The 23,450-nt window shown below is 43.0% G+C and overlaps 5 protein-coding genes across 5 annotated transcripts; 2 read left to right on the plus strand and 3 right to left on the minus strand.

Moving 5' to 3' along the window:
- Nucleotides 1-2,497: 2,497 nt before the first annotated feature.
- EAF01_010728 (uncharacterized protein) lies at nucleotides 2,498-4,711 on the minus strand (the record flags this gene model as incomplete). The annotated part of the gene is made up of 1 exon (XM_038918985.1): nucleotides 2,498-4,711. One exon carries the CDS (start codon nucleotides 4,709-4,711, stop codon nucleotides 2,498-2,500), a length of 2,214 nt encoding a protein of 737 aa, XP_038765688.1.
- A 5,744-nt stretch (nucleotides 4,712-10,455) lies between these two features.
- EAF01_010729 (uncharacterized protein) lies at nucleotides 10,456-11,189 on the plus strand (the record flags this gene model as incomplete). The annotated part of the gene is made up of 2 exons (XM_038918986.1): nucleotides 10,456-10,543; nucleotides 10,612-11,189. The coding sequence occupies 2 exons, from the start codon at nucleotides 10,456-10,458 to the stop codon at nucleotides 11,187-11,189; spliced, it is 666 nt and encodes a 221-aa protein (XP_038765689.1).
- A 306-nt stretch (nucleotides 11,190-11,495) lies between these two features.
- EAF01_010730 (uncharacterized protein) lies at nucleotides 11,496-13,295 on the minus strand (the record flags this gene model as incomplete). Its single annotated transcript, XM_038918987.1, has 3 exons — nucleotides 11,496-12,053; nucleotides 12,101-13,053; nucleotides 13,112-13,295. 3 exons carry the CDS (start codon nucleotides 13,293-13,295, stop codon nucleotides 11,496-11,498), a joined length of 1,695 nt encoding a protein of 564 aa, XP_038765690.1.
- Nucleotides 13,296-15,552: 2,257 nt separating this feature from the next.
- On the minus strand, nucleotides 15,553-18,888 carry EAF01_010731 (uncharacterized protein; the record flags this gene model as incomplete). Its single annotated transcript, XM_038918988.1, has 5 exons — nucleotides 15,553-16,092; nucleotides 16,143-16,482; nucleotides 16,531-17,771; nucleotides 17,825-18,751; nucleotides 18,862-18,888. The coding sequence occupies 5 exons, from the start codon at nucleotides 18,886-18,888 to the stop codon at nucleotides 15,553-15,555; spliced, it is 3,075 nt and encodes a 1,024-aa protein (XP_038765691.1).
- Nucleotides 18,889-19,563: 675 nt separating this feature from the next.
- EAF01_010732 (uncharacterized protein) lies at nucleotides 19,564-22,642 on the plus strand (the record flags this gene model as incomplete). The annotated part of the gene is made up of 4 exons (XM_038918989.1): nucleotides 19,564-19,593; nucleotides 19,657-19,813; nucleotides 19,892-22,133; nucleotides 22,183-22,642. 4 exons carry the CDS (start codon nucleotides 19,564-19,566, stop codon nucleotides 22,640-22,642), a joined length of 2,889 nt encoding a protein of 962 aa, XP_038765692.1.
- Nucleotides 22,643-23,450: the final 808 nt, after the last annotated feature.

A 23,450-nucleotide genomic window follows, 5' to 3' on the forward strand; every position in this document is an offset into this window, starting at 1 on the left:
CATTCAGATTAATATTGATTAGTCCTTTTGAGCTCATCTCGTCGGTTCTCATCACTCTATTTGAATCTTCTGATATCGTTTTGTAGATTATACAATTTTCGGCTTGTTTTTTGTTTCGTTCTATCGCGGATTTTTTTTTTCTTTTTTTTGTCATGAGATCATTCTCATCACTCTCATCACTCTCATCTCCAATCCATCATCCATCATCCACCCCCTCACTAGCTCCCATTCCGTTTCGTTTCGAAATCCGATCTTCATGTAGGTATATACACCTATTCAATGTATCATTATCCGAATCCGAATACGACGAGTACAAATGAGAGCAACAGTGACATTACTTGTAAATAGGTTATTTATCTCATTGATTCATCTCCTTTCATTGCCTAGATGATATGGAATAATTCAGTCATGTATATTCATTCATTCATCCATTTAATCATTGATTTATTCATCTATCTATTCATTTCATCTCACTTCATGAAATGATATTGATTCAGTCGCCTACATCCCTTCAGTAAAACCATTCACACAAATTAAACATCGATTAAACTCCTATGTTTACTCCAACAATCAAAAAGGCTCACATATTTCACATCACATCACATCACACCTCATCCCATTCAACAGATAAATGACGATATAAACCCGATTTACTATATCATAAGACGCATCTAATTTCTAAATAAATGTTTGTCTCTTCTCACATTATAACATGAAAATAAGATTATGCGCTATCATAATACATTTCTCTTCTCTCCTCTTCTCTCTTCTTGGATAACCATGGAGTTTATGATACAGTCTTTCAAAAAAGGGAAAAAGAAAATGAGGGGAAAAAGTAACAAGATGGTAGTATATAATACACTCGGTATAGTGATGATGATAATGTACAAATCCAATCTAGGCATCTGAGCCCCATGGAAAGAAAGAAAAGGAAAGGAAAGGGATTAAGAAATACACAGGAAATATTTTAACCGTTAAAATATTGACAAAAGTAAAATAAATTTAGTCCAATCGACTAATATATCCCCCCCCCCTCTCCAAATGCTATGCCCAATATCCCTCGAGCCCAATTCCCGCTAAAAGTCAATCAAATATAGTTTGTTCCATCCCATTCCATGCCCCTTATCGCAATGCGCTGTGAGATGCAAATTTACAAACAATAAAAACCGTAAACCGTAAACCAAAAAAGCCCCCCAAAACCCATATCCTAACCCCTCAATAACATTTTTTTTAAAACTCATAAGGGCATAATACATTGTGTTTGTATCACATGACAACTTACAAACAACCTTCTGTTTGTAAATAAAATTGGTGAAAAATTGAGGGTGTGAAGGTATGAACGTGTCCAAAGTGTAAAGCGTCATGACTTCATCGTGGGTAACAATGATGATGTCATGAGACCGAAAGTGTAACACCACCAATCCCCCCCCCCCCTTTTCCATTGTTCCATGAAATTGATGGACGCTTTTAGTCTGCATGTCGATAAACGTCCGAGTTTCCGAAAACGAACCATTTCAACTTTCAAGTCAATAAATAAATAATTAAGATACGAGTAACTATGAATGGTACCCGGTATCCACAAATATGCGGAGACCAAAAAAAGAAGCAAAAAAAAGAAAGAAAAAAAGAGACCCTTCGTGCATCAAATTGTGCATGAATGATTTCGTCATCCACGTTATCTATGTATGTTGAATCCCGTCAAGAAATCCATGAATCATGAAATCATGGATTTCTTGAAAAATCATGGATTGACTCGGGCTAAGTTCCCTTGAATTCCGAAGTCAAGAAAAACCAGGGCTTGGAATCTAGATGCGAAAAAGGAATGCGGATAAGCCCGATAAGATAGAGTTTGGGAGTCTTGGACGGGTTGAAGTGTTGGAACAAATGGAGTCGAGGAGTTTGAGTTTGAAGAAGAGCAGATAGGGTTTCAATCATCCTATCATCCAATCACAAACACTCCAGAAAATTCAATTTCCATCTTCATTTCCCTTTCTGATCGTGAAAAAATTGGTAGAGTCCAACCCAAATCCAAAAACCATCCAATCAATCCATTCCAGTCACATGTAGATCATGATGATGATGATGATGATGATGATAGGAGAATGTAACTGGGGTCCGAGGTAGCCATGATGGTCGGTGGGAAGGAGAAGTCAAGACTCAAGAGCCGACCATTAAGAAAGAGTGGGGTTGGAGTCGGACTGAGCATAAAACCCAATAAAGTGGAGTGATGGAGGTGGATGTGGCTGAGGTGGTGCGATCGAATATTAGGTATCTTCCTTCACACAATCATGTCCTGAGAAATGGATCATCTCGAGTCGTGAATGACCAATCATTTCATGTTTCGTAATCGATAATAAGATGCTGATTAATTGATTCCAATCATCTCACCTCATTTCATTCCACCCACATCCCATATTTACCATGGAAATCTGGATACTGATGATTATCAAATCCCTCAAAGGGAAGGAGAAAAGGCCATCTCAAAGTGGAAACACTCTTAGTCAGAATGAAGTCCCAATCCTCTTCTCTTGCCTTTCGTAATAGTCGCTGGAATCTCGGGATGCACCACTCTGAGATGTCGAGTAAGAGCATCATTTCGACTAAATGTCTTTTCTTCCGTACAGTATTTACATCGCAACTTTTGCTTGCCTGCATTGTGAATTGTATCTTCATGTCGTGTAAGATCATATGGACGAGAGAAGATAGTATTGCAGGGTTTATTTGTTGACGGGTTGATCCGTTCGCATTTGTGAGGCCCACTTTGACTGTTTAACTTTTGCGCCATTGATGTCATTGCACCCCGAGTTTCCCCACCCATGTTGTTGATCAAGGATGTCGAGTTCCGGTGCACATCCCGCTTGTGTCTTTGGAGTTTGGGGGGTGTCTCGAACCTTTGTGAACATCCATGATATGTGCATGTGTATGTTCCACTACCTGCTAATGTATCGCCTGGTCTTTCGATTTCTTGATCAGGTGAATAATCACTGCTGCTAGACTCCATCGATCCTAAGGTTGGTGTAAAGTCATTGGAAATGTTCGATGTGTTCGACATGTTGGAAATATTACTTGCTTGTCTTTGCGTAGATGGAACGAATGGGTAATGTTGTGGCACTTGTCGAAGATTGTCTCGTGGAATGATAGGACTCGACGATTTAAACTGAGACTGTGTTGGGGTGTTTTGCGAGGTTGTAGAAATTGCCGATGAGCTTTCTCGTCGAGTGGTAGCCATACTAGCATAGCTTTGTTGTGATAATGACAGATCTTCCGACTCAGATGGCTCTGGATCAATCGATGGCTGTTGACGATAACCCGCTTTTGATTGTGTAGGTCGTGGTGGTGGAAATAATGGGTTTTTTGCATCCTCCTCAGTTTCGTTGTACACCAAGTTGACATCCCTTGGCGAAATCGTTTTTGGAGTGACTTGCCCTGGATTACTCCTCTCGTATTGTACCTGCATAGCTAACGCATCGTCCTTGGCCTTTTGTTGTTCTCGCATGTGCTTTGCAGTTCCAAATCCCATATTGTGGGGGTTGTACCCTCCTGGGGTAGGAGCTAACGGTGAGCCTGGCTGAAAAGGTGAACGTTCGCGAGGAGACAAGACTAAGGCTTCTCGTTGAGTGCTCAGGTGTCCATTGTTGGCTGCTTGCAACCTTTGCGTGAATATATCGTTACTTAGATTCGAGGTTGTTTGAGTTGAAGTAGGAGTTGTGGAAGGAGCGGAGATCATGGATATGTTGGGGTTGAATAGCTCGTCGTTATAAGCATCCGTCATCGTGCGATCGAGTTTTGGCATTTGATGAGGAGATGTTCTGTGAGAAGCTTTGAAATCGGATGAAAGTAAGTATTCGTTCAACCAGGAATCCACACTAGAAGTCATACCGAACTGTTGTCTTTCATCCTCATAGGCCGGTGGCGTCGAGGGTGAGTCATTACTCGCCGCTGTGTTTAGCGACGGCCTACTCGACCCTTGACTATGATAAATCTCTGGTGCCGACATCAGCTCGTTACCCGACAATCTTGGTAGGCTGTCATTAAGCATTGTGAAGGGAAGATTGTTCTGATTTTGATATTGGTTTGGATGTGTGTACTGAGACGAGAAGAAGTTTTCTTGTAATGGTGTATGTGCTGGTGTCAGGGTTTTCGATGCGGTTGGATGAAAGTCCTGAAAATCATGATACGACTCGCCAGCTACTTGAGGATTCAAAGTGGATGGTGCGTAAGGTGAAGCTGGAGCGGCGGGAGATCCAAATGACGAGAGTGACGATTCTCGATGGTGATTCTGTCTGTAAGTCGAAGTAGGTGTCAATTGTCCGTTAGACATCAAACTATTCGATTGACCAGGTTGTTGCATATGAGATGGTAATTGAAAGATTCTATCCGAAGAATAGTCGGCAGTTCGTAATGGGGTCTGTTGCTGAAATCGATTTGATGAGAATGATAAGGGTTGTTGGATATCGAATAGAATTTGATCGCCGTCAAAATCAAAGGTGTTGTTATTTGGAAGATTATTTGTGGTAGAAGCGGAGTGTGGTGTGAGTGTTGAAGAAGATTGAGATTGAGATTGAAATTGAGATTGTGATTGTGATAGTTGTGGTAGTTGTGGTAGTTGTGGTGGTAAAGAAGGATTAAATATGGAACCGTGCTGATTATAAGAAGGTTGTTGTGGATGATGTGGTAACTGACGTCTCGATGCTGAGTTATGAGCTAACATAGTGATATAGCTTTGGGGATCTGTGAAAGGGTTTTAGTAAGACGTTTAGACTTTTATTGCGGTGGCGAATGTTTTATATATGGAAAAGACTTCGACCTCGGCCCTCTGTGACTCGTACTCGGGAAAGTATTAATCAATATGGAGAAGGGAAAGAATGAGAAGGTACCTTTTTTTGGTCCCTCGATCGTTCGGTACTAGGTAGTAGTATCTTTTGGAATGAGATAGAATAATCGGATTTTAATTGATGTGCAATCAGATCATCTGGTCAGCCGATCAAAGTTGGATTCTCAGTTATTCCTTCTCTATTTCTCGTCTGCTTCTTGTTGCCCGGTGGTATTGGAGAGTTATTAGATCTGAGGAGGGAAGTGGTCTGGTTTTTTGGTAGAGTGGTATGTTTTGGAGATGGAATGGGAAAAGGGGATGAAGAACACTAGTGATACCAGACACCAGACTTATAGATAAAGTATTCGCTGGAGATGGATGACTGATATGATGAGTAAAATTCTATCGAGAGACTCGAAAGTAACCAAGATCAAGAAAAGTGAAGATCTACAAGGGAGATGACGGACTGGATGATATGGATGATATGGATGATATGTATGATATGGATGATATGTATGGTATTATGGATATGGATCTCGGTTCAAGCGTATACATATATAGGATAGCAGGATATCTTTCCGGCCCAAACATTGGAAATTTCATGTATGGAGTGACGATTTCCATCGGTCCCTTCCTGACCCTGACGCAAGGATTTACAAATTAAGCATCAGCACACCATGCACCGTCAATAGATTTTCCTGTGGAAAGTCGGGTACTAGGTAGGGTTACAACCGCGACCGACCAAGGGTTTGGCAACAAGATGTGGAAGACGCCCTTGTTTCCTCTTTTCTTTCTCTTTTTCCCACTCGACATGTAAGGGTCCATGCAGCCATGATGACGCACCATGAGCAAGGATCATTAGCAGGAAAGTTCAACAATTCCCAAAACAACATAGTGAAATCTTTACCACCGACAAAATACAAAATAGAAAAACCAATAATATTCATTCCCAAAGCCTTGACAGCCAAAAGAGAAAATGATCATGTGCCATGTGCCATGGATTCCTAGATATCTATGCCTACTTGGGTATCGATCCTTCGACATGTGAAGGGATATACCTCGCTATTTCCGAGCTGTTGGTAGGTACAGAGTACTATTTCATTTTTTACTTTTAATCGGGTTGCAATTTCAATGATTCCTCTATACCTAGATGAGTAATTGACAACACACTAACAAAAAACCCTTAGATTTCCAGCGGGATAGTCCTAGCGTATCATCGCTAGCTCGGCTTTCAACGGAAGAAGGCTTCTCCAGGCTTACCATGATGCGATGCTTCGTAACAAGCCACAGAAGATTGTACGAGCCACACTGCCCACTCAAATCTTCTCCATGCTGCTAGGTAAGATTACAACTTGGAAACACGAGAATGGATGAATTTGTAAGGCTGTTCAGATCTCACCCAGTAGGTGTCCCGTAGCTTTGCCAATCCGATGCATGATATTCTAAAACAAAGAACTACTTACAACAAAGGAATTCCCTACGCTGTTCTCGGATATTCCATTTCTCCTGAGCACAGCCACAGGAGGAGTGTATCGTTACGCTGTACGTCGTAGGTACTGTAGATGGAAATTTGTCAATCTTTGGAATCATTTCTTCGTACTTCGTATTTACGAGCATATTCTATTCCCTGTAAGCGTCAACTCCCTCCCTCATGGGTGAACGATCCCCATTCGTCAAATAAGGTGCTGACTATCGAGATTTGCAAGACGTCTGTCAATCTTCTTCGGGAATACCGTTAATCCTATCCACTCCACATCCTCTTGATTCATTTTTTTTACAGGTAGGTCCACCGACGGGTATGCTTTGAGACAGATAAACGAAAGTCCAATTGTTCAGCCACACACACTTGTACCTTCTTCTTTTCTCTCCATTCGTGATTCTAGGAGAGTCCCGACTCCCGAGTCCCAGTCCCGACCAGTGGTACAACATCCGTACTCGTACTGATGTTACACGAAGAGATGTGACCACTTTTTCTTTTATTACTAGTGATACCGGCACTCCCATCTCCTCGGGTTTACCTTGTAAATTCCAAGGTTACATTTTCTAAGTGGGGATCCCGCTACTCCTTTGGGATCACCTCTTTCATGATCACTGCATGTTGGTTTACCCTTGTTTAGTTTCCCTTGCTATGCGGAATGGGATTTGACGATTCTCGATGAAATCTCATGCAAATTTCGTTGAATGGCAGCTTATCCATTATTATGTTTACCATTGCTAACATCCAATCATCCGCGTGTCAAAGAATACGGTAAGAGAACTCTTTCGAGTCTCGATGGAGAAGCCGCTGCCGAACTGTACAGCTGTCTCTTTCTAAAGCACTTTGCTAACGAAAATGGTGGCTGGGGGGCCTATGAAGGGCCTATAGAGGGCCGATCGTCCCCTCTCTATTCAATTGATAATACATTTTACATTTTGTCCTTCCTCGATAGCTACTAGATACCTATAGATTGGTCATTTGATTAACGACCCATGTGAAAAGCTATCTATCCACCGACCAAAACTAGGTCTATGTAATGGCTCGCTATAAAAGAATCTTTCAAACTAGTCATAATACATCTATTCACCATATTCGAGAAGCTCATCTGGTGACTCCTGCCCGCCGTCACTCCGACTACCCAAAAATGCAACCTGTCACTCGATATTTCCCCGCGTATAGAGGACTTCCTGTCACAATTCCTAAATATGTCAACATTATCCTAGTACTTTTACTCAATACTAGTTCAAATAGGACTCATCTTGAGTAACTCGACCCCCCCTCACCAAGGAGTCATGCACCACGTCAGCTTTGCTCAACCTAGCTGACTCATATGGTCTTGAAGCTAATCTTTTTCATGATACTATATCGGGAAACGGCCGATCAAGATATGGTAGGGCACTCACGATACCCGAGTGGAGTTTGCTGGGTTGCTTCGTAAATCCACATGGGATATGTGACATGTCGTCGGCTTAAGTCCGCAAACCCTCGGGGAAGAGACATTGGAGAGTTGCTAAGCCGGAACAAATGGCCCACCGGTGATGGTTCAATGTGCCAAGCTAGAGTTCGTAACCCAATATCATTACTAGGCAGAGGAGAGAATGAGTGACTCCTCCTTCGCTGTTACCTATCGTTGATTGCGGCTCGGCAGACTTTGACAAGAGCCAATTTACTCCATAAGCAAAAATTTACAAGCAGGGACTCTTTCACACCACTGCAGGCACCTCGTGCACACTGAAAAAACAACGTGGGCATTTAACACAACATCCATGAAAAGCTGACCCGAGAAAATTTCACTGGTAGGAGATAGCGAGAGATAGCAAATGGACAAATAAGAGAATGGCGGCTTCACTTTCCCCGCAACAATGCCAGTCTCTCACTCGCGGGTTGGAGATCGTTAATCAATCTAGAAAAGATCGATGCTGGTCTAGCTTTCAAGCGACTTTTTTTGGTGGGGGAAGTTCAATGCACGTTGCACAGCCACTGTGTTTGTTGTCCACTAAGCCTTGAAAAAACCCTTGATCTTCGGGGTGAGCGAAAAAACTTCCGTCTGCAGGGTCCAGAAAGAAACATTGTATTATCTTCACATTCGAACAACTATGCCTCGATCTGTCTTAGGCAGCCGTGACGCATAATTACGGCTCAGCACAACGTTGTGAAATGCAAATGATTTCTACGCGGAGGTAACGTGATTATCTCCAATTATGGATCTGGCCGGGCTCGCCGTGAAAATGGGTTGGCTACACAGCATGGAGAAAATTATTCTCTTGCACGAAAAGAATCTTCGAAAGCACATGCAGTGCATAATGTAACACTGGTACATATGTACCACGCCGCTGATTTGCAGGGCAAAGATTTCAAATATGAGTGATTCCATGGTATGGGATGAATTCGAACAATACTTATCTCCTTACGATTACATCGGGAAGATGTCCATTGGGATTTTGCACCGCCCATTGTCTTGAACTGGAATAAATATTAAGCTCAGTCAATCAAGTACCCATTTCAATTCACACTCCTGTATTCCCTTTCTTAATAGATCACTCCTCCATCTCCCCATCCTGCACATCTTGACCCAAAGATCGATACCCAAGCATCCGGAAGAGTCTTACGGCACCTAAACGCGGAACCGACGAGGAGATTACCGGATTGCTTCTCCATGCAGGTATTGGTGTGCAAAGACAGTGTACAGACTCAGATCGTTTTCCCCATCGCATGGTAGGCATGCAAGATGCCAGCCATGGCTGTGAGGCTTGAGCAAGCCGCATCGAAATGCGATTGTTACGCGACGGATTCGCAACTAATTTCCAAATCGAGATCGTTTTTCGGTTCCACATATTAATACAGTAATGTTCTGGATTCCTCCTCGCTACTTCCAGCGATATAAATTCCGCGGCGTTTCCACATAATACTTTTCTTGAGTCTGGACCCCCCATTTCTGTCAGTATCTCAACGACATATTTTCTTCCGAAATCTTCCATTGAGCTACAACAACAGAATTTTTCCGACCAAGATATCAAGAATTATCTTCGTTCTATTGATAGAAGCATCGGGGATCGCAGTATTGTCGGAGTTTGGGATTGATAATCCCAACTCACAAACATTAGCGTTGATCGGAAATGTCGACATGCAGGTGTAACTCCATTGAAGCGGAGTCGGACTGATCACTCCATGAAAGAGTTCTCGGCCGCAAAAGCTGGAATAGTTCCTCCGAAGAGTTTAAAACATCCAAGTATTTCCGAAATTCGACGTGCATACATTGGAATTTGTTTGGACAAGTTCCCCGTTAATCATCAGAGTGGATAACGAGTTGCAGGGTCGGCGACACAGGCATCGTATCTTGGGCTAAATGTTGAGATTTGGAATGCATATATCTGAATAATCAAATACGAAAAATTGGCAACCTAAAAGGAACGACACGAGCTCCGATTGCGCTGTCGTCTTCATTTGCCTTGAGATCAGTTAGCAGAAGAATCTTATGCTCGAGGTGTTGTGATGACCCATTGCGAGAGCGAAGCCTCGACAGGTGCAACTCTCGTTGCGTAAGCTACTAATTAATTGCGTTGAAAATATGTAACAATGTAAATGTCATCCAGCAAAACAGACCTGAAGCTTCGTCATCTTGTACCAGAATATACGAAAATGAAAATTATGTGTGGAGTGGTGGAAAGACACGTTGTGAAGGGAGTTAAAGGTAAAGTCTACTCGTATAAAGTCGACCATTGTACTAATAAAGTTTGAATAATCAGATAAGATGGATGGTGCCCCGATAAGATAAATTTAACCGCCGCCGCTAGGTATTGATCTATATCGCCCGAGCCACACTCCAACATCTATCAATGTTGACAGTATCTATGTCGGTATTGAATAGGAAGGCTGTTTGAATCAGATGTATATGCTTTCAGACGGAGACATAGGTACTCATCGGACTTTGGACTTCACATCTCTACAAGTAAAAGTGATCCAACTTGTCGCTAGGTATACCGAAGCTCTAGAATTCCATGCAATATTTGATTTGGGCGACTGTTGATTGGTAGTGGTTAAACTTCGGATCTCTATTTCTCATAAGGCTGAAGAAGTTCAAAGTACCTGGAATCCCAGATACCCAAGAAAGTTCCGTATACATTTTCTTACCACTTACCACCTCCAAAAAGATCCCACAATAAAAATGTCGACACCACCACTATCACCCATTCGCAAAGCCTGGTACCAATGGAAAGCCCTGCGTCTTCCCTGGCGCAAACGTTTCTTCGTCGGTTTGTCTCCCCCTACTCAAATCGCCACTCCTCTCCTCCCTCCATCAAAGCTAACCAACACACTCCAGGTCTCGATCTCCAAAATAATTCCTTCTGGGAATTCCGCGACGCGATAACCGCCGGTCGCATGCGCAGAATCGTCCAAACACCATCCTCGATTCAATATTCAGATGTAAAAATAAGTCCTCAATGGCATCAGTGGCTGCGGCATACACGAGAAGATGCACCTAGTATTGAAGAATTGATGGGTGATATAGCGAGACAGGAACGATTAAAGGTATTAGCTAGACAGGCGGATGAGAGGTGGAATGCCAAAGCGAGTTTTCTGGACCAGCCAGCGACGAGGCAGCAGGCGTTGCCGGCTACGCAGGTTAGAGATGGAGGGGCGTATACGAGGATGGATCCGAGAGGGGATGGAAAGGGTGTGGCGAATGCTGTTGCGAGTGAGGCTGGGGAGGTGGAGAAGGAGAGAGTGGTTACGACGGATAAGCCGGCGAGTAGTGAAACACAGTATGATGCGACGACACAGCCGAGAGAAGAGAAGAAATATAAGGATGATCCATGGAAGAAGGCAAGAGGAGGACCAAGTGAAGAGTGGCAACCCAAGGCCTGGGATCCGAATGATATGCCAGCAGCTCGAAGATAATGTATTAATGTTATTATAGTAATTACGAATCCAATTACATGAAGTAGAAGGCAATTTGGCTCACCCTGTATCCTCCTGTTACTATACGAGTATCTATTAAGATATGATGTTGCTCGAAGTGCCATATTGTTGCTATGATTTCCACGAGCTACCGTATCTATGTGACCCTTAAAATTGACACACACTTTTCCTCCGTGACCTGATAGCAAATGGTATCGTTGCAAACTCCAATAACCAGTAACTCCTTGCTGAAGTGAACTCATTCAGTCAAACGTGATTAACTTCAATGTGATGTCAATAATCCAACTAAGCACTGGACTCTTCTACCCAATCCACTAAACTTCTTAGTCTTCTTGAGCTTGCATCTAGAAAGACCTTTGCAATTTCCTCCTCCTTCTTCATTGCATCTACTTTCCGTCTACCATCTGGCTTGCACTTCTTCTCCCTTGCGTTGATTCCCCTCTCAATCGCATCATCTAAATCAGGTGTATGAAGACCTTCGCAATCCGTCAAGAATAGGCGGAAAAGATTTTCCACCAAGATTGAATATTTGGCATTATCCTCTATGGATGAGGTCATAGGACAATGCGGAAGATAACAAATTTCGAGGATTCTTTGCGTTAGTGTGTCGTTTTTGAAATTTTCAACATCTTGAGGACGAATTGCAGATTTTGGAAGATATCGCGAGCATAATAGTTGTATAAGCGAGACAAGGACCACCGAAGGGAAAGGTGATGTATGCGAGATATTGAGGAGAAGTGAGAACGATGCGATAGGAAGTGCTACAGTGAACTCTGCGAGGAGATCGTAAACATCGCGTAAAGGCATAGATTTTTGCGGAAGGGTCGCGGAAACGCGTGATAGCTGCAAAGTTTAGTATGGGATTTTGAAGACAGGAGGGAATTTCTTACCAGAGTTATGATGCGCTGACGCAAGCGAATAGAGTCCGGGTCGCCAATATTAGAAGAATATATTGGACTGCCTTTCTTGCCCTGCTTTGTGCCTATTTCCTCTTGATCCTCTGATGTATCGGATGTAAGATCGCCCTCTTCCTCTTCATCGAAATCACCAAAGCCCATTTCCTTGATACCTTTGCTGTCCTCCCATTTTCTTTTTTGCGATTCGTCTTTTTTGATGTCTTTTGTTTCATTCTCGAAAATTTCTGGATATGCTTTCATAGATTGCGCGGATCCGTCCGCAAAGGCTGCATTTACAATCCGCCTGACAGCAGTTCCATTACGATTTTGACCAGAGACGCCTAGATATTGTACCAGTAACGAATCTTGAAGCATTTCATGACCGAGAGAAAGTCCCTTGTTCCCTTGTTTCTGACCGGCTTGAGCGTTGAATGCTGCTTCATCCATAATCTCTCGTTCGTGCCAGTCCGCTTCCAGCACATCTAATAGAAACTCCAAAAGAACCTTCCAATACCTCCACCTCTTAGGATACCTAACACTGCAATTAAATGACCAGCCCACTATATGCCAAAAGTCCTTGGCGCATCTCCACAGTCCATTTTGAGATATGATCCCTTTTATATCGTCGTCGTCATCACTGTTAGAATCACTCTCTTCATCGCCATAGACTCGACGGTTGTGTCTGCCAGATTCAAAGGAAAATGCTTTTTGGAGCTTGGCACTCTTAGGACCAATTTCAGTAAGGGTATTTCGTAGAAAGGTGATGGATCTGGAGGCTACCTCAACATGATCATGCTGGGCTCGAGTTGTAGTAATGGGATGTACCAGCAATGTGCTAGCTATCTGTAGAAACTTGGGGTTCGGAATACAGGCAGCTTTCGAGGTTGTAGTTGAATGTGAAATACCAGAGGTTAGGACATCGGAAAGTAAGATGAGGGCGTGGTTATCTATTTAAAATGTAAGTAGTCGCTCAACAACCATCGTAGCCAAAATATGAATCCATACACATCCGCTCATCAAAGTATATTTTGACATGGTCCTCAATTTCTCTAGAGATTTTGTTTGCTTGGCAATATTGTGGATTCTGTAAAGAATTTCCACGTCCATCTGTGCTATCTGCCATGAAGGATGGACACGGCGACGATGGGGAATCCAAAGCCGTATGAAATGAGGATGGGGAGCTCAACATCCTGGCGTTGTGGGTATGAATGTGAGGGTGGGTAGGGGTATCGCGGTGCTATAATTTCGACGCGGATTTCGCGTTTGTGGCCTGTATAACCCCGTTTCTTCAGTAGTTTTTACCGATTTTTGGCGGGTTCGCTCCAAATATTAACTAAAGGCTAGCAATTCAAAACATCAATATGTTGAATGAATTCAGATGTTACACATTTTTCTTTCACGAAAAGAGGTTATCCATCTATTATGATGTTGGTTTTGAAACCTTTGAAGTTGTAGGAAGGAATTATCGACCAAGCAGGTCAGAACACTTCCATCGTTTCAAGTGGAATATTTTGTGATCGTTTTGCATTTCCTGCTGTAAGAAGGATATCTACATTGGCTGATATTGGTAGAACTCTGCAAAGTTACAGATTTCCGAAGTTCAGAAGAAATACACATATCTCGAGTGGACGATATTATCAGGTACCTGTTCAATTGTATGATTGTGATAAAGTCATCGTCGTTATAGGGCGAGTGAATTGGAGGGCGGCACAGCTATTGTGATAGATCCTCCTTGTGTTTGGAGTACATTCATTTCTCTGAATTTATGACACAAGTCGAGGCACCAGCCTCTGCGGCTGAATATACCGAATGTACTGAATCCTAGAGCTTCTTGATCCTCCATCGAAGGTACACATCATTGCTATCATCATATCTAAATGACTACCCCCCATAAGTCTATCCTTCAGAACATACAGATTGGAAGAAGTGAGATGAGGGTGGATATTATGCTTGCGAGAACATTCTTGAACTTGAATCCCAACTCAGGGACAGATGAGCTCTTATCTCTACCAGAATCACAGGCCAAGTTGTCGGCTCTGACGATGAGTATCAGTATTTGAGCTTAACGACTCTGCTTTTGCTACACCTACTCCATATTACGCAAATTCGTTTGAAGTAGATCTTATCTTGGTGTGTCTACACGCAATCAAGATGCCGAATTCCATGAGCTCATATCCTTTGCCATATAAAAAGCTCAGCAGAACAGATTCCTTCTTAATTGACGTCGACGTCTACCAACTTACGCTGCAAGCCTCGATCTATTTGCAGTAATACCAACTACGAGAGACTTGACATGATTATAAGGATAGCCATAACACATGAATATCATCGTGGGACAATCCACGAGAGATGCTCGTCAGAGAGATAATCGGATGAAAGTCATTGATCGGGTCGAATTTGAACTATTGGAGAATGACAGTGTTTCTGAAAAGTAGATTATATCACCTCAACAACGACACAACGGCTGTCGCTGAAAAGAGCCTTGAGTTTTCAAGTGAATGGCACTTCTTTCACAAACCTAAAATCAAACATTTGAAGGATTTTCTGTCCAGGACTCGACGAAAACACGAAGACAGTCAGGTCCCATACACATTTCTTCACTCCACAAGAAATAACATGTGCCATTTTGGTATTGATAGAACGAGGTTGCGTTTGCATCATATCTCTAACTAATATCCTCACAGCCTTGAATATATTCTTAGGTGTATGATTCACAATCAACAAAGATTACAGTTATAATATGAGTAATGCTTTGCTCTTACCTAGCCATGCCACTAGCCTTGGAATTTTGATCTGTGTAGCACTTTCTGGACATCATTACAAGCATTGTAAGTACTTTCATAAGCAACTGCCACGATCACATCAAATTTGAAATTCCCGCCAGATTAAACCATTTTCAATGAAAGCATCAGGAAATTGGTATAATGATGGACGGTATGATTTATCCGATTTCGGACATGAAAATATTATGGTCTCAATACCATCATCCTGAGCTACATATTTCTGAGACGAGAGCCTCGCTCAAGAGTGTTCAAATCCTACTTTATGATTGCAGAGTTATCTACAAATCAATAGGAAACAAAGGTGAAGCGAATGCATGAACTTTGCCTAGGAGAATCCGATTAAACTCACTCTTCATGTTTGGAATAACAAGGTGCAAAGTTCCTTGCGCTGGAGCATAGCCTGTATACAATGGATACTTAGTGCTAGGTATTTTTATTTTCAAACTCTAATTCTACCATTGAAAGTCGAAGATTGTCAGCGGAAAAGTTTCAACGGATGACCGAGTTTTACAGTTGTTTGCCTTATCCTACAATACCTCCAATAGTCTTCAGGTTTGCAAGCCTCTCAATGTCAAGGGGTCTGTCTTATTTGAAGGCAGTTTGATATGTATGCGCCATTGAAATGCCCAATGTCTCTCAATGTGAGACAAATAATATTTTGCTTTAATCCACGCCCGACTCTTCTTCTTCCCCTTCATCGTCATCATCGTCCTCATCGTCAGAGACGCTCTCACCAAGGGCCTTCAAACGTTCCTTGTACTTTGTCACCTTCTCCTCCATATCACCGAAAACCATTAGCAGATCATCAAGTTCGCTTTGAGCGGCCTGTCTCGCGGTCTCTTTATCCTGCAGATCCGCTTCCACTTTGGCGACCTTGTTTTGCACAGCCTGTCTCGCGGTCTCTTTGCCCTGGAGATCCGCTTCCGTTTTAGCAAGCTTGCTTTGAGCGGTACTCGCTTGTTCCTTAAATTCTTTAATTTTCTCTTCCGCTTTGGCAAGCTTCGTTTGAGCGGTACTGGCCTGTTCCTTCATTTCCTCCATTATCTCTTTCGCCCTGGCAACCTCTGCTTGAGCGGTGCTGGCTTGCTCCTCCATTTCCTTAATTTTCTCTTCTGCGCGCTGCAAGAGTACATCTTGTTCAGCCTTATTTGCTGTGTATGTATCATGCGCAGTTTGCATATCATGAACGTGTTTGTTGTTTGCCTGTATCACCATTAGTGGACCATTAACCACTGAGATGGATGAAAACATACCTTTGTAAGATCAGATTCTAATCGCTCAATCTTACTCTGAAGATCAGCTATTTCCGCATCTGCTCGTCGTCGAACACGTTCAGAATTAGCTTCAGCTGTCTTTTGAACATGTTCCAGCTGTCTCTGATAATCTTGGACTACCCGCTCATGCTCAGCCCGTACACTCTCGGCGTTAGCTTCCGCACCCTTGTGAGCTTGTTCTAGTTGCTTCTGATGATCTTGTTTTATCCGATCAATTTCTGTTCGAATATGGGCAACATCAGCTTCTGCTGCCTCTTTGACCTCGTTCAACTGTCGTTGATAATTCTGATTCGTTCGGTCATGCTCTATACGCAATTTTCTTCTGCTCGTTAGCCTTCGAAGTTTACCTGGCCCGAATTATACATACCTTAAATCTTCTTCATGGTGTCGCTGGAGAGCCTCGTTGACATTTTTGATCCTCGAATGTTCCACTAATGCGGTCTCTTTGGTTCTTCGATGATCGGCTTGCTCCTGCCCTAACTGTCCTCCCAGAACCACCAACTCTTCTTCCGCCTCTAACAAAGCCTTGGACTTCTCGTCCAACTCAGACCTCAAAGTGTCTACCATCTCTCGAGAAATTCCCTTTTGAACACCATTCGCGATGACTGCAATTTCAAACCCAGGATCTCGGTCGATTGCACGTAGCAAACGACTAAAATTGTCTTTCATGAAATCCACGAATGATTTGTCAAAAAATACATCAGGTAAGCTTCCAGGCGCTGCAGAGCTGAGCTTTTGGGGAAGAACTTCAAAGTCTCGCAGTAATGGGTGAGCTCTGAGTTTTGTAAGTCGATCTATGTATTGGTCTCTTCCTAATTTTGAGCCAAGAATCGGATGAATGGTTGCCCGGGGTACTGGGGAATCTTTGGTTGAGAACTCATAGACAATTCCAAGTAGAACAGCGCAGAGTCCTTGAACCATCACGCCATCGCCGCCTGTATGTAGAGCAGCTTGAATCAGACTTTGAATGTTGCTACCTTCGCCTAAGAAGTCATTCACAGCATCTGGATCTTCGAATAGCCAGCCACAAAGAAGCATGAGATACGCAACCAGGATGCGCTCATCCACAGCTTTGTGAACTCCAAGTATTAGATTGGCAGTGATAGATTGAATACAAGTTATTACTTCCTCTCCATTTTCAGCATCGCCCTCGGCAACGCCCATCGCCATACTCTTCACTTCAGCGTCTTCGAATATCAAGTGGAACAGAAGAACCGATGCAAACCAGTAACGGTATGGATCGCTCGATATATGATTATCTAGAGGTTGAAGAAGTGTTGTCAATACATTTGCTGTCTCGTCGGCCCCAGAAACATGCCCATCTATTGCTCGGCGGAGGAAGTGTTTGCGGATGGCTGGGTGATTGTAAAAGTAAGCTTTGATACATTCACAAGCAGCAGCACGCGAATCGAAAGCTGATAACGTAGGTACGCTCAATGTCAAATCAAGTAAGCCATCAATGACGTAAACCTTTGGAATGGCATTGTGTTGTGCTTGACCATTGCTATTAGCTAGGGGCTCATCAAGCACCGAGGTGACTTGTTGTTGAGCAAAGTTCTCTTGAAGAGTGGCATTGCCACGAATCATATCTGCACAGGTTGAGAGAGCCTATACCTTCCAATCAATATACAAGTAGTTTTGTGTGAACAAGGATTGCATACCTCAGCTTTTATTTGGCCTTCTGTGGATCGACTGAATGCTAATTGCAATACTTGATTGAGAATACCGTGCTGCGCAAAAGACACCTGATTTGCTTGAGTTCCCACCCCCCCAGTAATCAAAAACAATCGTAAAACTGCAAGTAGAGCATATATGTTTCTATTCCGTTGAACTTTAGCCCATTCAGCCACCTCCTCAGCTTCATTTTCGGCACCCAATGCATCGTTCAGTAATTTTGATAATTTAGTAACGCAACCTGTCTCTCGGAAAAAGGACTGATTAGAAACATTAAGCCTTAACAGATTTGCGAGAAGGATCAGGCAATCTTCTACTATTCTATCACCATCTTGAAGGGAGCCCTCGAGCTTTATTATGTTGAATATGCGATCGAAAGCATTTTCAAAAGCGACCAGTTTTTGCAATTCCGAAGAACTTGGCGTCAGATAGGTCAACAGGGAAAGTCCTTCATTTCTTATTGCCTCCCTCCGATCATCTAATACCGCCACTAATCTTGATATACCCAAAGGAGCCGTAAATATACATTCTTCAGTCCTCTCGGCCCGGGATGATAAAATTAACGACAGGAGTTGTAATGAATATAGACGCGAATAGAAATCATTGGTGTCCAGAAAATCCAATAGTAATGTTATATTATCTTGCCGTGTGGTAAATTCATCAGCTATGAAATATGCAAGCTCCTCCGATGCTTCAGCGCTGTTTTGGTTCGGGTTGAAGAGGAATAGAAGAGTCTCAAGGACCACTTTGATGGAATCAACATCTTCCCCATCTTTGCGCAAGCTTGTGATTAGACCTCGTAGGGCCTCAGAGGCCACAGAAGCAGGATAATCTTTTGCAAAACTGCGGAGGCCCAGACATGCTGCTCGCCGATCCTCTAGAAGGGTAGAGGAAGTAAGTCGAGAAGCGTAGACCTAGTCAATTTTGTATTAGCTTCGGTAGTGCAATACGGGAGTGAAACACCAAGGGGCTCTGAAGCAGATAGTGGAAATGGAAATGGAAATGGAAATGCGAATATACTAACGGAAATGGTCTCCCCAACTTTCGACATTTCCCAAAATAGGATATGAAAGGTGTTCTTGGTCGTACCCAAGTTCCTCCCTTCTTCGTTATGATTTTCTGACTTCTATTTGTACATTGAATATGGATGAATAGTTTGCAAGTTTGAGAGACAGTGGCATAATGTCACCTCTTTTGCATACTGAATCCACCACAAGGAATATGTGTGTTCGAAATTTGGAGTTTGCTGGATCAAATCTCAATTGGGAGCTTCTCCAGACATACATGCAATTGGAGACTAGCGCAATTTGGCCTTAGCGTCGGCAAATCGAAAAACATTCCGTCCCTAGATTGCATTGCCTGTCCTGTCCACTGGTGGTCCGAAGTCCGAAGCTAACATACAATGAATTGCAGCTGCAGCATCTTTTAAATGTTCAAATTCTAATTCTTTCAACTTCACACATACAACTATTTCACGGTTTTCGGAACACATCAGTGTGCGCATCGCCGTGATATTTGAATTTTTCATTTTTCATACTTTGAAAGGCGCATACGCCTAAGAAAAGTCTCGCGATTTATTCTTCGCGACATCTCGATAATCTGATAAGTAGATTGGACTAGCGCAAGGCAATCGCGAACTTATACCAGCTCTGTACCTGTTTTTGAAGACTTTTCTCTTATTTTATCAACTATCACCTTGAAAAAAATCGTAGATCATCCCTTCGCAATGGGTGTTCCAGCACTGTTTAGATGGCTGGTAAGTTTTGATTCTCAAACTTCATCATTTCTCGATTTGCTAATAACATTGTTTGATTTCTAGACCAAGCAATATCCCAAGATTGTATCGCCTGTCATTGAAGAGCAACCACGCGAAATTGATGGGCAAATCATTCCTATTGATATAAGGGGGCCAAATCCCAATGGAGAGGAATGCGACAACCTTTATTTGGACATGAACGGAATCGTTCACCCTTGTAGTATGTTCATCACAATACACCAGATTCTCAAGAAGAACGATTTGCCATTCCTGACTTATGCTAATACACAATCTTCAGGTCATCCGGAGGATCGCCCCCCACCCAAAGATGAGGAGGAAATGATGTTGGAAATCTTCAAGTACACCGATCGAGTAGTTAACATGGTGCGACCCAGGAAACTCTTGATGATTGCTATTGACGGAGTAGCGCCACGTGCCAAGATGAATCAACAACGCTCTCGCCGATTCCGTTCCGCGCAAGAGGCAAAAGAGAAGGCGGAGGATAAGGCAGAGTTGCTCAAGATGTTAAAATCACAAGGTAGCCATATCGAAGAGACGGAAATCAAGAAGGCTTGGGATTCCAACGAAATCACACCAGGAACTCCATTCATGGACATTTTGGCCCTTAGTCTCAGATATTGGATTGCATACAAGCTCAACACTGACCCCGCTTGGGCAAAGATGAAAGTCATCATCTCAGATTCTACCGTCCCAGGAGAGGGTGAACACAAAATCATGGAATTTGTTCGATCCCAAAGATCTTCTCCTGATCATGATCCTAATACCCGTCATGTCATGTATGGATTAGATGCCGACTTGATCATGTTGGGCCTTGCAACGCATGAACCTCATTTTCGTATTTTGAGAGAAGATGTTTTCTTCAATGACGGAAAACCAAGGACCTGTAAATTATGCGGCCAACATGGGCACGAAGCCCGAGAATGCAAAGGCATGTACAAGATAAAGGATGGTGAGTTTGATGAAAAGGCTAGCGCCCCTACTCTCAAACCATTTATTTGGCTTCACGTCTCAGTTCTTCGAGAATACCTAGCTGCAGAGATGTATGTTCCTAGCCAACCTTTCAGATTCGATCTTGAAAGAGCTTTAGACGACTGGGTTTTTATGTGTTTCTTTGTCGGCAATGATTTCTTACCTCATCTTCCTAGTCTCGAAATTCGAGAGGACGGTATCAATACTTTGATTGCCATCTGGCGTGATAACATTCCGTATATGGGTGGTTATCTGACTAAAGATGGCCATGTGGACCTCGAAAGGGCTCAATTCATCCTCGATGGATTGGCCAAGCAAGAGGATGCCATCTTCAGAAAAAGAAGAAGGAATGAAGAGAATTTTCAAAAGAAGCGCAAGCTCAATAATGAGCGAAATGCTCGTGGCCGTGGAAATAACGGTGGTCCACAGGATTCGCCATTCAACGGTAGACAGCCTTCTGGTGGAGCTGCTCCGACCGGCTTACCGCTGTTCACTCCAGGCGCGGCCAACAAGGAAGCCAAGGCTATGACCCATGACATGGTGATGAACCGAGGTGCAGCTTACAAGGCCAGTATCGCTAACAAAAGTGCGGCTGCAGCCCTAAAGGAGATGATGAATGGCAAGACAGCTGATGATAACGGTGAGCCTAAAGCCGATGATCCGTCGGCGGAATCACCAGCGACTGCACTGGGAAAACGTAAAGCAGAGCTCATTGAGGATGATGACAGTAGCACGCCAGGACGCAACACACCCATTTCTGGGACACCAGGAACCCCAACGACACCCGGAGACGACCTCCCCCCTGACACCGTCAGGCTATGGGAAGATGGATACGCTGATAGATACTATGAGCAGAAGTTTAACAAAGATCCTAAGGATATCGAGTTTCGACATGAGGTTGGCAGAGCCTATGTGGAAGGATTGGCGTGGGTTTTGCTATACTACTTCCAAGGATGTCCATCTTGGGATTGGTATTACCCTTACCATTATGCTCCTTTTGCTGCAGACTTTGCCAATCTCAAGGATATGAAAATCGATTTCCAGAAAGGAAGAATCTTCAGACCATTTGAACAACTTATGGGAGTCCTTCCAGCAGCTTCAAGACAAGCTATACCGGAGCAATTTCATCATCTAATGACCAATGAAGATAGCGAGATCATCGATTTCTATCCCGAGGACTTTGTAGTAGATTTGAACGGTAAGAAATTTGCTTGGCAAGGCGTTGCTATATTACCATTCATTGATTCGGAGCGATTGCTCGGCGCAATGGCTAAGGTATATCCTACATTACCTGCGGACGTTTCAGCTCGCAATGGCCTTGGAAAAGATGTTCTTCTAGTCTCAGAAGCTCATCATGATCTTTATGATGAAATCACCAGTAAATTCTATTCAAAGAAACAGGATGCACCTCATATGAAACTGGACCCTAAGGTCAGTGAAGGTTTGACAGGGCGGATCGAGAAGAACGAGGATTACCTTCCATACAGCTCTTTAGCGTTCCCGTTGAGCAGTGATGCAATGCCAAGCCTCGATGAAGATCGATCAATACGGTAATTATACTCCAACTCTTCAATAGTATTTCGCTTACAGTTTATCTAGTGTACATTATGAGATGCCCAAGTCTAACCATATTCACAAATCTATGTTATTAGTAGGAGTCGATTTCGGTAAACCGGCACTCAACCAGAGCGATATCGAAATGACAAAAAGCAGGGCATCTAGATCAGGTCGAAATCACGGTGGAGTGCCGTTACAAGGTGATGGAAGAGGTCGTAACCAATTTAATTATGGTTCTGGTAACAACAGTCGCGGCAATGGCAATCGTTACAATGGTCCAGGAACGACTGCACCTAGATATAATAACCAATCTTATGGTTCCCAGAACAATTACAATAACTACAATCAACCACCTCCTCCACCAGGTTGGCAGCCACCTCCACCCGGAGCTGGAGGGTTTGCTCGTGGACCTCCGCCGCCACCACCAGGTTCATATGGTGCCTACCCACCACCACCTCCCTCTGGATACGGAGGTTATAACAATTATGGTGGAAGACGTTAAATTAGGTTACTTCGATAATTTTCACTGATCTACCAAAATTGAAAGATGATTTTTTTCTTCTATGTATAATACGATGATATTGATCCAGAGGCCAAACTTGCTACATGGAAATCAAGAGAGCTCCAAAGGATAAACAGGGATAGGGAGGGAATTCGAGAGAAATTTAAAAGAATTGAAAGAAATCGAGAGGGGAAAAATGAGATAGAGAAAGAGAGATGTACTGATCGAATCTCATGCATGTCTGATATTACAGGCTCGTACTATCCAAACGGCGCAAAAAATTGGGACGACATGACATTACCTAAATAATGCTTGGTCGTTTCTGGGTCTCAAGTCAAAAACTCTATTAAAATGTAAACGTCGTACCATGAAAAAGTCTAGATGTTATTAGTGAAGATCCAATTGCGCGACTCAGCCATTATCCCCAAACATTATTAGTATTGCAATGACTGAAATGTACCGTGTATCCAGATTTATGTGCATCAATGAATTCTACAATTGGGACTTGGTCGTCAGGAAGTACAGGGGCAAATCGAATTAGCCCAAGCAATGTAAGGTGAGCATTTGGTGTACTTTCATGGCCACATATGTAGGTAATTAACTAAAACTCGAGAATATTTTGACGTGTTCCTGAAATTTCAACGTTGTCTCATGTAAATGTAACAAACATGATGAAACGAGGGTATGCAAGTCATTTCTTTAAGGATAAATAGCGGAAGCATGGAACGAGAATGGCCTTGAGTAGATTTCCCGCTCCTGTGCTTTTGGCTTTCCTAGGTAGGCGCCCACTTGTATGTTCAAGTCGTAA

Source organism: Botrytis porri (assembly GCF_014898465.1).
Source record: "Botrytis porri strain MUCL 3234 chromosome Unknown BPOR_017, whole genome shotgun sequence".
NCBI classification, from domain to species: Eukaryota; Fungi; Ascomycota; class Leotiomycetes; order Helotiales; family Sclerotiniaceae; genus Botrytis; species Botrytis porri.